At 47.0% G+C, this 16,488-nt stretch overlaps 1 protein-coding gene across 18 annotated transcripts in view; it reads right to left on the minus strand.

Annotated features, from left to right (window-relative positions):
- The window catches only part of LOC100749525 (regulating synaptic membrane exocytosis protein 2), a 70,492-nt gene that overhangs the window by 14,709 nt on the left and 39,295 nt on the right, over window positions 1-16,488 (minus strand). For 6 of the 18 annotated variants that reach the window (XM_033320423.1, XM_033320420.1, XM_033320428.1 and 3 more), the window contains 11 exons: window positions 16,173-16,436; window positions 15,298-15,345; window positions 13,289-13,553; window positions 12,350-12,601; window positions 11,612-11,797; window positions 7,990-8,019; window positions 5,567-5,717; window positions 4,821-4,987; window positions 4,560-4,735; window positions 3,948-4,185; window positions 1-2,879 (listed from right to left, as the gene is read on the minus strand). In XM_033320423.1, the coding sequence (XP_033176314.1) occupies window positions 1-2,879; window positions 3,948-4,185; window positions 4,560-4,735; window positions 4,821-4,987; window positions 5,567-5,717; window positions 7,990-8,019; window positions 11,612-11,797; window positions 12,350-12,601; window positions 13,289-13,553; window positions 15,298-15,345; window positions 16,173-16,436 (4,656 nt within the window). The remainder of the gene's footprint in view (window positions 2,880-3,947; window positions 4,186-4,559; window positions 4,736-4,820; window positions 4,988-5,566; window positions 5,718-7,989; window positions 8,020-11,611; window positions 11,798-12,349; window positions 12,602-13,288; window positions 13,554-15,297; window positions 15,346-16,172; window positions 16,437-16,488) is intronic. The other 12 variants (XR_004461609.1, XR_004461607.1, XR_004461610.1 and 9 more) reach the window with 7 other exon arrangements.

The raw sequence follows: 16,488 nt of genomic DNA on the forward strand, positions 1-16,488 counted from the left end.
GCCGTCGAGTCGACGACGTTGGGGACGACGACGAGGTGACGGCGGTATCAGTGAAGTTGTCGCGCCGCGACAGTTTCGTGTTTCGTGAGGTTTCGTGGTGATCGACGGCCCGTGGGTGGTAGTTTTTAGTAGTGTCGGAGGTAGCGGTTTGGGAATCAAAGAGACTTGAATTAGCGTTACCGGGGTGGGGTGCTCGGTTACGAGGCCTACGCGGATCGCACGGGCCAAATCCGCAGTTCTCGCTGCACTGGCTCTCGCTCTCCATCGAGTACTCGTAGTACTCGAGGGTGTCGCTGATCGCTACGTTCCTCTTACTACCCTGCTGCTGTTGTTGACTCGGATGCTGCTGGGCTTGCTGATGACGTTGTTGCTGCTGCCTCTTCTCGAGTAGCTCGAGATCCCTAGGCTCCGGACAGCTGCTATTTCGTCTACGGTACCTATGTCTCGATTCTACCGAAGGTCTCCTCTCTTCGCTCTTTCGCGAGAACGAGCCAGACCTACCTAATTCGTACGACATCGCTAATTCTCGACACTCCGGACAACTAGTTTTTCGCCTACCGCGATACTGCGACGACGACCGCAGCGATCCCGACCTAGCCAGTTCGTATGGTTCCCGATAATCGCGAGTCTGAACGTTTTCGTAGTCGTATCTTGAGTCTACGTAACCATCGCGAACCTGTTCCCCGTCGTAGTAGCCCGATCTAATACCATCGCTAACCACCGTGCCCGTTACGTTCTTCTGACGGAAACAGTCCGCGCACACGACCGTCTCCATCGAACCGAAATCCTCGTCCGAATCCAGAATAAAGTTCGTACTTCTTTCTTCGTCTTTTCTTCGTGGAGGATCGTAGTATCGGAGCTCTCTAGCTTCGGGGCAGCTGCTGTTCCTTTTGCGACGATACAGACGTCTGGCTCTTTCCGCTCTGTCCGACGAGCTCAGTTCCTCGTCGGAACGTAATATCGGCGTAGATTCTGCTCGTTGCAGCATCATTCGCTTGCTATCGGATAAACTCGGTATGGTTAGCGTGCCCCTCGTGCTGGATATCGTATCTCGATACGGTAAGTTCTCGTAGACACCCGTACTAACTTCTCTGCTTCCCCTTCTACTTCTCCTCTTTCTCCTTCGTGGCAGCGTATTATCTTGATAAGCGTCGGCTCCAACACACTCTGGGCCGCTGTGCGCTTGATAATCGTACTCCTCCGCGGAACGATAGTCACGATAATCACCGATATAGTCAGCATCAACGTACTGCGACGATCTTTTCTTACGTCTACTACTTCGACTGCTGTCTTTTCTTCTATAGTAATCGTCCTCGTACATTTCTGCGTCGGTTCTCGGAATATTTTCATCCTCGTAATCGTACAACCGGTGACCGTATTCGTCGACGTTCCCTCTGTCGATAAACCCTTCGTCGTATTCGATATCCCAGTTGTAACCATCGTATCCGTTCTCCAGATACGATTCGCTGCTTTTCCTTCTTCTTCGAGAACGACCGCTAGTTCTCTGATTGTCGTAGTGTTCTAAATCCGAGGCAGCGTGCATCGAAGAACAAGTAATGTCCCTGTCCGGGCCGTACTTCTCCGCGGACGACAGCGCCTCGTCGATGCTGCAGTAAATGTGCTCGTTAGCCGGGTCGCAGATATCGCTGTCGAGATTCTTCGTTCGTTTCTTGGATATGTCTAGACCGAACGCGGAATCGTGCTCCTGGAACGTCGAGTCTCTGTATTTCCTTTTGGTGGGATCCTCACGGCCAAGGACGTTCCGCAGACCTATTTGATCGTCGCTGCTGAAGGAATTTTCCTCCGACAGATCGTACGAGTGGTAACCTTTACCGGCAAGGTCTATATCTATATTCTGTTTGTCGAAGCGCGGCATATAAATCTCCGTCTCGCCGCAACTAAATTCAGAATCGTATCCATAGAATGGTTTGTGATCCTGTTTCAGCATGTAGTCGTAATTCTTCTCTCGATTGAGCAGAATCTTAGGCATCTTGTCGTCGCTGTTCGAGTCGAAGTACGATTTACTCTGATCACCCAGAGCCGGTATCTTGTCGCCGTAACCGGCATCGTTAATAGCCATGTTCTTCTTCAATTTACGACGGGCGGTTCTCAGGCTGTCGTCGCTGAATATGTTGCTTGATATAGTGTCGTACTCGAAACTCTTGGCTCTACGCGAGAGCATGCCCGTGCCTAGTCCGAAACCGTAACGATCAGCGTAGGTATCGTGCAGCACGTCGTAGTCGAAGCTCCTAGCCTTCGAGAATAAAAACGATCTACGCGGCCGTAAGCTAACGTCTAGGTTCCTAATGCCGTGATCGTCCGTTAAGTCGTGCAAGCCTCTCGAGAATAAGTGGTGCCTAGATTTCGCGGTTCTGCCAGTACGATCTTGCCAGCTACGCGACCGTCTACGCATACCGGAGTCCACTTGATAGGGCGACGAGTATCTGTCGCGAAACTTCTCGATGAGGCGATCGTTGAAGTCGACCTGAAGGCAATCCTCCACGTATATCTCCGGTATACGATTCTTAGAGCTACCGGTTAGCTCCTCTGGCTTGAGCAAGTACCCCTCGGAGACGCTGTACTCGCTGGTCTCCGGGCTGTAATATCTCAGCATGTTCTCGTCGACGGTCTGCGACCTCGTGAACGGCGTACGCATCTTTCTGTACAACGAGCGCACCACTGCGGACTTGCTCCGTACGAGGGGATGCGGGGTGGGATTGTGCTTGCTGGGGTTGTTGCTCCTGGGCTTGGTGGGATTGTTGTTCGGACAGTGACATTCGCTGCAGGGTACCCTAAGTCTGTGCCTGCGCCTATTGCGCCTAGGGGGCAGGGGCATAGGGGATATGACACCGGGTATTAAAACGTTTTTAACTGTCGGTCTGCAAACAATGTTTTTCATATAGAGTTTTAGCGCTTCTGCGGTTACATTAACGATTTCTTTTTTGAGCCCATTCTTCATTTTTTTTTAATCAAAGAAAAAAAAGACTCTACTCGCACGTTCGCGATCGATCGAACGCGTTTCTCTTCTTCCTTCTTTTTCTTAAAATATCTGCTATCTTTTTGGTTCCGTTTTCGCCGGGGTTTTTTCCCAAAATGGTTTTATTTTTCTTTTCTTTTTTTATACACAACATAGCTTTTGTTGCAATGCGATAGGTACCGAAAGAGAGAATTTGAGCCGAGAATTTTGTTGCATTTGTCACTCGCCGAACAAATATATATAAATGCAGGTTGTCTGTAGGACGTGCGACGATTGATTAGTCTCTTCGTGATTATACACACAACATACATACATATATGTAATTGTGACGTGTTTCAACGTAGGTAGACCTAGCCGTTCGACCAACGCCACGCACTAATCCCTGCTTTATTAGAATGGGACAATATTAAATGGACATTGACACAGTGCATAGGAGGTGCAGTCTAGCCAACTAAAGTAGTAGAATTCCTCGAAGAGAGCGCGGCAGGATTTTTGGGAAACCTATCAAGCAGGCGGGGGGAAATGAGATAGTGCAACTACGGGGTGTCGTTTCATTCGGCAATGTCCATTTAATTCAGGGATTATCGTCGATGAGAAGGTAAGCCATCAAATGTTCCATTCTGTGCGCGGTGTACATGGTCTATCGACGAGCATAACGATAATTTACTTGGAGGAGAAAACGGGATTACGCTATTCTGAATGAATGGACTATGAGATGAGATTAGTAGGAAGGAAAAAGGGAGAAAGAAATACGAGAGCCGAAAGGGAAAAAACGAGAAAAGAGGGGAAAAATAGAGGGAAAGGAACGCGATTTACCCGAATGTCACGTAAAAATGGTACAGTGGATGGCTGTCTCCTCTAAAGGGATACTTTCTTCTCTATGGAACTTGTCTTGCTTTGTACACTGACTTTGAAATGCAAGGTCATCGACTCGAAAATTAAAATACAATAGACATTGAGCTATACTCACATTAGTCCTCTAGAGCCACGTGGTCGTTCCGATTGCGTACTGAAGGCACTGCTCGTCACGGAGGCTATACTCTCCATATCGGAGTCACCAAGATCACCAAGTACGTCTTTGTCAGGACTTAAATTTCCCCTTCGCGGTCTGTGCATTCGATAAGGGTGACTGTGCGGCAAAGATAACGGATCCTGATCTATCGAGAGCAGATCCGAATCCGACAGTCCGCTATAGTGTTTTTCCCAACCTGAAAAATCAACGTTATTCCCATTGGAAATACACGTACTTCGCCAGCTGTAAATTCTAAAATATATATCCAACAATCTACGACTCCTATACCGATCCTCTTCGCAGATAAATTCTAATATAATCGAAAATAAAAATAGTTGCTATCAAACTGTTTCAAAACTACGGTCAATTTTACACGTCAAACGTCCACTATCTAATAACATCCTATTACAAAGTTCATCCTGGCGTATTCACGCTAGCCAAAAATTACCGAAACAAGGTCAATTAGGAACGCGGATTTTCACGAGGTTTCATTACTGTTCTCGTATCACGAGGTATTCGAAAACTTTGAAATTAATAACCCGGCGAACAAAATGGGAAAAGTGAGCTCACCTCCCGTACCCGTACTCCTGTACGTGGTATGCACCTGCCTATTGCGGTGTCTCATAAATCTCGCCCGTTCCTCGGGATCCTGAACAGCCCTTTCCTTCAGAGCCGTCGGAATCAGAGGCAATTGTCTCTTCTTCGGACTTCCGGTGGGAGTGGCTGTCGCTGACCTCGAGCTGAATCTGGAATGCGTAAAGCGAAACGTTCTCGTTTTCTGTTCTATCACGGTTTCGTTTGTGGCTCGCGTCGATAACTCATACGACATACCTGGGTGGAACGTAGCCGTGCGAGTAAAGCATGGATCTATGTTCCGGCGGAGACAGAGAGCGATGACCGGTGGGACTTTGAGACCTTCCGCGATACCGAAGGCTCGGCGAGTCCATAGGTGCTGCACTATGCGACCTGTGGCCCATCATTCCTCGATGAATATCGTCCTGGGGATTACAGATATTTAACTACGCCGTCCAGGTGTTCCGCAGGCGAAAACGAATCGATAATGCCGCACGCGAACCACGAAAGTGTCGGATAGAATAGGTGTATTTAAGTCTATACGTACTACGATCAGTTACAAATTAATAATAGTAGCAAATTAGTAAGTTACAGGTCGTGGATTGTGCACTTTTTCTCTTACGATTTTATAATTGAACGATTTACAGAAATACGAACGTGGCTGCAATATTTAAATCGTGTCTGTTAGAAGGGAAAAACGGTTCCGTATATTGAAAAGTTAATTATGAATTTACAGCAAGTTTTAAAAAGTCACTTGATTTTGTTTGATTCTCGTTGTTGTTAGTTGCCGATTACTTGTCACGTTCTTCGCTCGCGGCTTCCGCTTATTATCACAGTTGTAAGATTCAGTGCGATTTTTCAGAAACGATGAGTGGTGAAATCTACATCCGACAATCTACAACGAGTACGTAAACTACGCGTTCGTCGAACGATCGTTAAATTCACAGAAAAAAAACGTCGAGGTATTCGGTGAAAATCGGTGGAAATGACGCAGCGGGACTCACCTTGCGATAGGTCTGGTAACCAGAAATAGACGCTGGCTGATCCCGTATCATGATGGCGGCCCGTTTACGCCCCTGCGGCGACATGTCCCTTCGACTTCGATGCTCCCCGTCGATGCACAGCTCCCTTTCCGGCGGGGGACTAGAATAGTGGCTGCTCCGGCATGCGTTCATTTTTTCGCCAATTAGTGATCGTCTTGTCACGCTTAGATTACGTTAAATTATGGACGTAGGGGAAAGGCGAGTGCTGTGATCTCGCGCTAGATTACAGAGTGCATGCGGCCAGGCTGGTTCTCATTGGCGATGCTTTATCAAATATGCATTCTCTACGCTGCGCGTTGCACCGTGCCGTGGTCTTTCTGCCGACCCCTGACACACGCACGAAACGAACTCGATTAAGCGGCAGACCAAAACACAGAATGCAAGGTTACTCTACTACGTGGCAGAAATAATAAATGGACACAAAAAGATTGTTTTCCCGATATCTCGTAGATTAAAATCTCGTGATCCATAGTTAAAATTCGTCAGGAGCTCGTTCCTTTTAAATATTTGCACGTCCTACGATGGTCTGTCAGATATGCGGACTATACGGACAGTCGCTCTAATTATTCAGCCTTGAAACAATCAGCGTTGCGTCTTTCGTCGTCGCGTCTGGCTAACTGGAGAACTAAGAGTTACGAATTTACGAACAACAAGCGTTACTTCGGAGGCTCGCGTTTCTCGATAAGTTTCATTGTTTTATCCGTTCACCAATGTATCACCGGAAAGGATTATTATACTTTCGAGTTAATATTCATTACCTCATTTTGCGGACGGAGAACTGGTCACAAACCGGTCGATCTACAAAGTGCAAATACACAACGTCGCGATCCACGCGCGAAAGCTAATCTCTTACGAGTTATTTGCCAATAAAAGCCGGACACAGATTGGACGGTTTTCTCCGTGGTGTCCTCGACGAAATGGAAGGACAGACTCGGTTGCCAAGAAGCTACTTGGTAAAGAAAGGCTGGCCTGGCTGCTGTAAACAATGGTTCCGCGACTGATCAACGGAGCCAAATGCGTACAAAACCGTAGCCGAGAGATTGATCGCGCGCGAATCGCTTCGAGAACGGTGCCACTGACAGTCATCGTCCCGGTTCCTGGCAACGGGCACACCAATAAGCATCGCGAAACGTCCCCGGCGAACTGGACGTTGCCCAACAAATATCCACTGACGCGACGTAAAGCTTGCCGGAGAGAGGACAAATAAAAAGAACAGGGGAATGGAGCCACCCCGGCCGATGCATCGCGTTGCACTAAGCGTTACTAAAAGCCATGTCCTTTCGCGCAATCTAAGTCTCGTAAAACGTGGGACAGATGCAAGAAGCGATGACACGATGACGCCTACGTGTGCCTACATGATCGGTGACCTGCTGAATCTCTGCGCGCAACTACTTGTTCTTGCGCTTTTCTTTCTTCTTAACTTTCATTTTTCATTCGTATATAGTCTAATCGTTTCGTGTGCTGTTCGACGAAAAACGAACCATACACACGGTTTCTCGTCGAGCGTATCTACAGCACGCCGATGTGTTAAATACCGACGTGCTAAACTCTTTCATTCCTTTCGTCTATCGAATAAAGTTCATTCGATCGGTGCACATGCGACTGAGAGAACGATCCGCGTGCAAACACAGGAACATCAAGTGGGTGGATGGAAGCAGCCTCCGGCGACTATTACCGAAAGTCGACCTGCGTCTGGTCTCTTGCATAGAAGCTCGACACGCGAAAGACCTCGAATATGTTTGGAAGATCAGTTATAGTCGTTTTAACGAGCGTATCCCCACGTGAATTTCCGCTAGGTTGATAGAGCTCGAATATTATTTCGGTACAACGTTGGACCTAACGAGAGACGTTTCAAGACAAAGAAATAAAGGCAGCTTATCACGGGAAAGACGAATTAGTACGATCGAGCGATTTCTCAGACGGACCCTCCTGTTGTCATTGATGCACACGGACACGTTCGAGTGACTTTACATCGTGAGTGCGTCCAGAGTGAACGGTTACCGGGAGGATTTCTAGATCTCCGTCGTTTCTCGTCGATAATGACGCGAAACTACGGCGTCATTAGTCGCCTCTTTCGAGAAAACGTGGAAATATACGTCTGACAAACGCCGCGATCTCTTTGACGTAGCACTCATCGTGCTACGTTGCTTTTGTTATTTCTTTACGTTGGTTTTCATCGATCTAGCTCGACAGCTAGAGTCGAGAAATCGCGTCAGTTTGCGTTCGTTGGTTTCTACATATGCGAATATCTTATATTCGATCACGTTCGTTAATAATTGATCTACACTCGGAACGCTATTTAACTTAGCGGTGAGGATGCAAGAACGTGTGTGACTGCGTGATTCGTGAGAGAGAGGAGGAAATATAAGTTTTAATGGCCGTACCGCTTATAATTTGACGGCATATTATGAAACCTAAAAAATAAACAACAGAACAGATAAATAACAAAGAAAATCAATAGACGGGATGGCTAGCGCCAACGCGAGAAATTACGGCTCGTTAGAATGTTTTGTTTCTCGTTAGAAGAATCATCGTTAACGCAATACTGGATACTATAGACGTTCCTCGATTATCGATTGAACAAGAAAAAAAAAGATAAAGAATATCTACACCGTGCCCTCGAAAACGGGCTGAAAGAACGTAGCGGTGAAAGAAAAGAGAGTAATCTGACTGTACGACACGTCGCGGCCGCCGACTCGACCGACGATGGATTTATTAATGTAACCAGTGAAACCCCTTCGGATAATCCTATTAGGTGATATTGAAGGTTATTAAATATCTGCACACCGTACGATCGGCTCCCTCGGATGTCGCCGGATGTATCAATTATTCGCCGCGCGCGTGTCTTTCTGCGGGCTCGCCTCGACCGTATCTCGCCGTATCATCGCCACTCAATGGGGATGAAACGGATAGGGAGAAGAAGAGGGGAGAAAAAATTGGTCAGCGACTCGCAGATTGAGGCCAGCGTGGATTAACGAAGCATGCACGCCGTTCCGATTCGTTTCTACAGATTCCTCGACGTAGCGACCTCGAGGTGGCCGCGGAAGCGACGTGCATGCTCGATGAAAAATTGAACAAACCGGCCGCGAAATTTTCGACGAGGAAGATCCGGCAACTTTTCCTTCGTGGGCTTTCGACGCTGTGTCGTGCAATTTTCAACGAGTCCCCGGCAAACTTACGGATATTATTATTCGAGCACCCTCGAATCGAAGAGGGTCGGACCAGATAAGACGATTGATTACAAACGAAAACGAACGAGCGTGCAGGCGGAGTTTCCTGCCGGCATGGCAATCGCATTACTCCTCTACGAGAACCAGAGAACGCTCTCGAGGGAACGTGGCTCGAGAATTCCAAGCATCATCCGTGGAATAAATTTACAAAGGTTCGACCAATTAGAACCGGGAATGGTAACCGAGAGACACAAACGGACGAGGGACAAAGCGGCAGCGAGTTGCGAGGCACAGAGATTCCTTCCTTCTTCGATATTTCCTCCTTGCAACGGCACGGACGAGTGGTAACCTCGTGGTTCTTCGATCTTCAACGGTTCTTTGAGCGGTCTTCGAATAAGGGCCACGAGTAATTCAAACAACGCTATACGATAATTAGCGCACACTCGATGTTGCTTTTACTTCCGCGTCACATGCATTTGTTACTTCGTCACCGTTACACACATCGAAACACTGAATTTCCTCGTAGAAGAAACAAACACTCGGATAAAAGGGTAGATGGTCCAGTCTTTACGGGTGTAAATCAGCAAATTCGAAGCTAGTCACGGATCCTGGCGAGTTTAAAAGGAAGTCGATTAACTCGTCAAAGGCCCTGACCTATACCCTCGCGAGTCACTGGATTCGAAAGATACCGGTGGCCACGAAATTCAGAGGAAATTGAACGAATTGCGGGCCGTGCCCTCTGTGCAAACGACAAAAAACTTTATTAAGCGTCTGGTTCAAAGTGGATTTGTTTAGGCACGCCGTTTACCACCGTCCGTAGCCGTGGGCTTCGTTTCGTATCCTCTTTGTTTTACCCTTTTTTCTCCTAGTTTGCTCACCCTTCCGTTTTTCACCCCCTGTCGGTTTCAACTCTGCCACTTTGTCGATAGTCCGTATTTCTTTCTTTTTTTCTCGTTTCCTCGGAGAAAAATAAAGAACCGAGATATTCGAGAGAAAGCACTTTGCACTCACAAATAACGATCGGACGTCATCGTTGGAATATTAATATGGATACGAGGTTCAGGGGCTGGCTTCCGCAGCCAGCGGTGGTTGCAGGCCAACTGGCATGTCAATTGGCTTGTTGCCCAGTTTTATAACTTGGCTCACGGCCTCTCTCCTCTCCCTTTCTCTAATTCTCTTTCTCGTTCCCACAACCCTCCCCCTCCCACCTACACCTTTATTCACACACCTCTCACCCCCGCCGCATTGTCTCTGTCTCTGTCTCTCTTTCGTCGTTGTGGTCGTCGCCTTTACGTCACGGCGACGCCGCCTTCCGCAAGCACAACAGATAAAAATGCTCCTCTTTCAATCATCCGGAGATTCACCTGGTGAGATCGGCCTCCGCCGACTTGAAGCATCTAAGTCGCGTAAACACCCTGCTCCTTTCAAGTTTCCGTTATTCACACCCTCTAACACGAGTATAGTTCACGCACAAGTTTTCCAAAAGTCGAACTATGGAGAAATTACAGAATTTGATTGGAATAACGAAGAATCGATATATCAATAATCGATGAAATATTTATCAGTGTGTAAACACGATATCGTCCGAAATAACAGGAATTGCGCACGATCGATCCTGGACCATCCCTTACGCACGCCTGACCCGTGTGTCTCCTCAATGAACCGGAAGAGGTGCAACCATGCAAGAAAGAGCAACGATGCATGGAAGGAACGTTCGAATTGCGGCTAATCTCGAGTAGCGGCGTCGGCTCGTCTTATTGACGATTAAGACCAAGTCGCACGCTACCGAGGGAATAACCATTATGCCGACAGTTACGGTGTCAGTTACGGGACCTGTAAACGAGATCTTAAGCCGGGAATAGGAACAGATTAGTAACGCGATTTCTGTTGGCCAAGGACATCGGCACGCTACTCCCGTTAAGTATCATTAATTCCTGATGAACTGCACTGGTTCAGCCACGTGGGACCTTGCACGACACAGCCCTCTCTCTCTCTCTCTCTCTCTCCGCTTCTCGACAAATTCTTCGTCGCCCGTTCAAGATGGTCCGTGGATCGATTAACGGGAACCGACGCGCATTAATCTCGTGGTCTCCTCTTCAGCTCGCGGCCAACGCGAGGCACACTATCGAACACGAGTTTGAAACCACCCCATGGATCGTTCACGTTTTCGTCGTCATTTCTTGCGTAGCTCGAACCATCTATATATTTTTCTTTCCTTTTCTTTCTTTAACGAAAGAAAGAAAATAACGTTGATATAGAAGTTAACATCTCGCTGTAAAAAGAATCGGCTCATTTTTACAATGTTTCATCTCAAATAAATACACTGGACTGACGAACCGAGGGTGCTACAAAAATAAAAAAAAGAGAAAACGATTACCAAAGCGCACTATGTGTCTACATGCAAATAAAAGAACAATATCTACGCGTAAATGCAACTAAACGCGTACTGTCTTTAGGGAAAACAAAAAGAAAGGAAAACGAGAAGGAGGCGGTCTCAAACTTCTTGCTCATAGCGTTAATTCTATCTGCATCTTACTATCGACGGTGTTTACGTGGTTCCGCGTATACTCCCACGATGGATCGACGATGGATAGACGACGTTGACAATTATTTCTCGTTACAAAACGTTTTCAACTTTCGACTCGGGTCCCTGTTCTCGGTTATCCCGGCCGGTGTGCGGTCGTGGAAGAAGGTTTTTGCGCCGCGTCGGCCGTGAAAATAGCACGGGCTCTTCTCTCTCCCCCGGTTTTATATTATATTGTATATCGTTTCGGGGCGGTTTGGTGGAAGAGTTCTCGGGACGCGACGTAGAGAGATTTTCGAAGGATGCTCTTACCTGGAGGAACTGCCGATACTGCTTATACTGGCACCGTCAGCTGTTCTCCTTTGCTCCCTGGAGACGTCGCAGTCCGTGATATCGCATTCGGAAGTGTCAGAGTCGCTCAGCCGCGACGTCGTCGACGGTGGACTGAGATGGCAGTCCACCGGAGTTATCACCATGTCATCGGGCTCCTGATAGTATCTGTGCAACGCGAAATTTAGATCTCACGCTACGCTCTTCTCGCTAGCGCTAGGTGAAAAAGAATCAGCCGAACGGATTCGCTGAACGACGCGACGTCATTCGGAAAATACTTGCTCTTTTCGCTGCATCGTATTATTCAACGTCTTTTCATTCGTTTTTTTCTTTTTTCTTTTTCTTTATCATCTTTCCGTGGATTCTACGGGAATTAAACGTTGCCCGTATATACACCGCGATCGTACGTGATATAGAAAAGGGTTAACGCACGTGACCGTCGACGGATTCCTTCTCCCTCAGCCTAAATACTCGGGAAAAATAGCTGCACGCCTACAGAGGCCTAGCCCTTCTCACAAGCTTTCTAGAAGACTCGGTTTACTTTTTGTTTGCATTCAGCGACTAAGAAGCGCAAAGAGTATTCGTCAGTCACCAATCTCTAAGATATCTCTCCTAGTCTCTCATTGCAACAAGCGAACGAATGCGTTGTAGCGATTGCGTCTCATCTCAGAGGCATGAAGAAGTGAAACATCCTAAGGTCTACCGAGCTGATTCACATACCCAATATGTCGGTGTTCCCCGTGGCCGGTCAGCGGATGCCACTCGGGCTCCTCGTCGAGATGAGCTGTCGCCAGTTCCAGTATCGCTTCGCCGAGAAAATCGTTCGTGTCGTACTTCCCGTAGTCCCACACGGTTACTTCCAACGCCCTTTTCCTCAGCTCTGGCCTCCTGATTCCGTCGTAGATGAACGTCTGGTTCCACTTTGGATCGTTCGTGTTCGCCAACGTCTTCGTTCGTCTCTTCGACTTTTCGCTGCATCGGGACACGAATTAGATAGAAGGGTGAATGATAGAACACGTCCTTGATACGGTCGTGGAATCGACGCGCAAATGGGGCGATACCAGACGATCGATGTCGAGCATTAATAAGACAACGCCACTTCGAGGGAGGGAAACGAAACAGTGGTTGGGGAACCCTGGTGTAGCAGCGAGATCGTTTGGCAGCCCGGCCAAGTTCAACGGCTATCTTTTGGCTCGCGAACGCTTCTTTAGGAAATGATTTATCTCGAAAGCAGGACAGTTTCGACTTCGACATGATCGCACTGTTGTCCCCGACGTGCATAAACGTCCTCGCGAAATCTTTGCCCGGCGCCATCGAGCATCGTGCGCTCGATTCTTTTTGCATTCTACTCTACGAAAAGGATGGAAGTTTCCGCCGGTGATTTGAAACGCACGCTCGTGGCCCATAAAAATCTATACACCGTCCGTTTATCGACATTCAACGAGAAAAACGAAACACGTTCTCCGTCGAGAATCTCTCGGAGAAAACGAAGAAACTGGTTCCAGCGCCGGAACATAACGTTTTTTCTTATAAAATATCGCTCGTTCGTAACGTAGGATAGGAGGAATAGAATTGTTTAAGAAGAAACAAGTCGCTGCAAGACAAAATACAGCATACGTAGAGGCGTACTTAGTTTCTGGGCCAATCGAGCTCACTCACCTCTTGTCCGGAAGCAGGAAGATCTTGGCGTAGGGATTTCTGGGTTGGCCGTTGCTCCTGGGCGTGAGCCCAGCCGCACAGATCAACGTGACGATCAACCGTAGCGCCACGGAATCGAAGCTCAGCTTCACCTGAAGATTACCTCCGACGTTTGCATTGCCGGAAGTGTGTCGGAGGTGCCTGGCGCGTCCTTGAGCGTGAAGATCCGGCGAGCCCGGCGAGGTCACTAAAACCGAAGGTTTCTCGCGCCTCGCGTCGTATAACTCTGCAAGTGATTGTTCAGTGCCGACTAGACTTTAGATCTTCTTCGTACACCTGGTAGAACTTCGAACGGTGGAATTTGGGCTACGTGGTGTGTTTAAAGGGGTCTATTTATGTAATATACGATATATATATACATATATAAAACAGTGTAGGTATATATCGTATGTGATACGAGCATTTGCGAATGGCTAGAAAAAAGGGAAAAAAGAGGGAAGATGGCATCGTGTGCAGCTAGTTGGATGCTTCGTATCGCGGTGTACGAAAGGTGTACGCAAAATTCGCGAACGAACTCGTAAAACGTTGGGGCGAACGGGGACGTGGGTTCGACGATCTTTTACTAGGACACCGAATCTTGGAATACAGGCGGAGGTAGCCGGGGAATATTGAGTGACGTTCGAGTTTCGGGCAAATGCAAGAAATTCGAGGAACTTACGGCGAGATGTTCGATAAATTGTTATACTATGGAAAACGTTTTGCGACCACGAATTTGGATTATTCTTGGTTAGGGGAAACGGGTAGATTATACTGGGTTACAGAGATTCGACGGTAGTTCGTGCGTGCATACATCGTCTGGTGATCGCATCCTGTGAATTGGGAAATTTAATTCCGTGGAAATTCACAGATTACTCCGAGAGGTTACGTTTAGAATGGTTGCAACCGCGTTAACCATCGAATCACTGTAAGATTCGCCGAAAACCCGTAACTTCCCTTCCATCAGCAGGGTGTAATGCAATTTGCGGGCAGATACATCCATTCCTCGGGAGATATCACAATTCACGTGCAGGATACTCTCTCGAGCTGCCGATAGCGAAAATAACGCATCCTTGTGTAGATGCATCGAACGCAGCCGGCGGATTAGCGGTAGATGCAGTAAAATGGTTCGCGGATGCGTTTATACGCAGCCCCGCGATGCAGCATGGAAAGTGCATACACGTCGGCAGTGTTGCGTTCTCTTCCGTACGTTCTCTTCCTGAAGACGTCTAGCTATCGTCGGTTTATAAAATAACACTGCTTCACAATAACAATTATTCAAACAATCGTTTTTACATTACACAGACAAAGAATGATTAAAACGCATTAATTTAATAATCGTGTTATTCATCTCGGAAACACGATGATTGATATCGTCACACAAGCGAAACGTTAATAAACGCCTGCCTTTCCTTCTTCATTTCTATAAACCTTTTGCATCGTAAATCGCGAATCGTAAAACGGTGCAGCTTTACGAAGAGTCTATAAAATGGGTAAATCGTAGAATGGCGCATTATATACAGAAGGATTTAAATGTATGGTCCTTCGTGGTCAACGAGGGGTAGAGATACAAAAAAAAAAAAAAAGAAAAGAAAGACACAAAAGATTCACTTGTTTCAAGTTGTTGCTCCCATAAAACTATGTATCGTAAAAACGGCGGTGTTAGCAAGGGGTGCATTGGCACTACTCTCTACGTTCTACGATAACATCGATGGTATACAGAAAGCGATATAACAGTCGTAATGGTTCTCGTTAAGCATCGATCTCGATACCGGTGCACTCGATAATCGTTGCTTTTTTTGTTCTACTTTACGATGAGAATGGTAAAACCCTTTCGTTTCACCATTTCCCAGTGAATCTTCCTAAGATTACCGAATCAAGAAAGAAAGAAACAGAAAGATTCAAAGGGAGTGAAATACAGAACCACAAACACGGATGAGGGGGAAGACACCGATTATTTGGGATCGAGAAATTTAAGAAATTTTGAGGCCTACCCCATAGAATACATTTCTTAAGACCTGGAATACGAAAAATCATATAATCTGTGACAATATAGCGTCGTTTTTAATACGCTTAACTGTACTTATGTCTATGGTATGACTTAGGTAGGGACCCGATATTTTCTCGTATGCTCTCGTATCGATTGGTTTATCGACTTTTGCAAATTCTCTTAAAATTTCAACGATCTGGAGAAATACGGCAAATTGTATCTTGCTAAGTTAGCTCTAGAACTCTCTATACTACACAATATACTACTAAAAGTAGACTTGCTGAACGATCTACGTAACAAATCTACCACTTCTCCGACTTTATTAATATTCCAACATCGTAAAACTATACATCGTGTGCATCATTGATTCAATGGTAATGATCATCGTGGATAAATTGATATCTTTTATCGTTCAACAAGCACCTCGTACAATAACGGGAGACCGAGTACTCGTCGTGGAACGAGGTACAAGTTCTCTCTCTCAAACCACTACTCGTTCGCAAACTCCCATAACACATCCTAAGTGTGATCTATTGAGTAGCTGTCTGAGCTATTCCTTGATACACAGTCTACCTTCTCTACCTTGTCGTCTAAACGCGCGTTATGCTCCGGGGGCGTTTTAAATGCTATCATCATTTTTTTTTCTGCTTTTTAAAAACATCTGTCAGCGACCGTGTGTGTATACAGTATACTCTACGAGACATGTATATGTATTCGGGCCAGATAAGAAGGGAGGCAAAGAAGAAAAGAGAACGGCCTGAGAACAGATCCTGAGAGCGTGTGTCCAACGAGGTAGGAGGAAAGAAAAGAAACACAGTCGAAGAAGAAATAGACGAAGAAGAAGGAAGGGAACGAATGAAGCTTGAAGCACATAGTCACCTTTGTGATGCGGTTGCTGTGGCCCGGATATCGTCTCCGGGTGCTTTTGTCTCCATTGGATCTGCGCGGCGATCTTCCTTGACGGCATCGGCGCTGTAGGTGTCAGCCCCGCAGGCATCGTCACCGGACCCGTCGTCGACGATAGATTCCGCGAAACTACCAGCTCCACTTGAGGCTCCTGTCTCGACTCGGCGATGATGTCGTAAACTTCACGGAAGCTTTTGCCCTGGAGGGACCTGCCGTTCCACTTGATCACCTCGTCACCTGAAATCGTTGAATGTCCGGTCTGTTCTCCTATTGGATCGCCTCCGGGACC

The sequence above is a fragment of the Bombus impatiens genome, unplaced genomic scaffold (assembly GCF_000188095.3).
Source record: "Bombus impatiens unplaced genomic scaffold, BIMP_2.2 scf_0317, whole genome shotgun sequence".
Taxonomy (NCBI): Eukaryota; Metazoa; Arthropoda; class Insecta; order Hymenoptera; family Apidae; genus Bombus; species Bombus impatiens.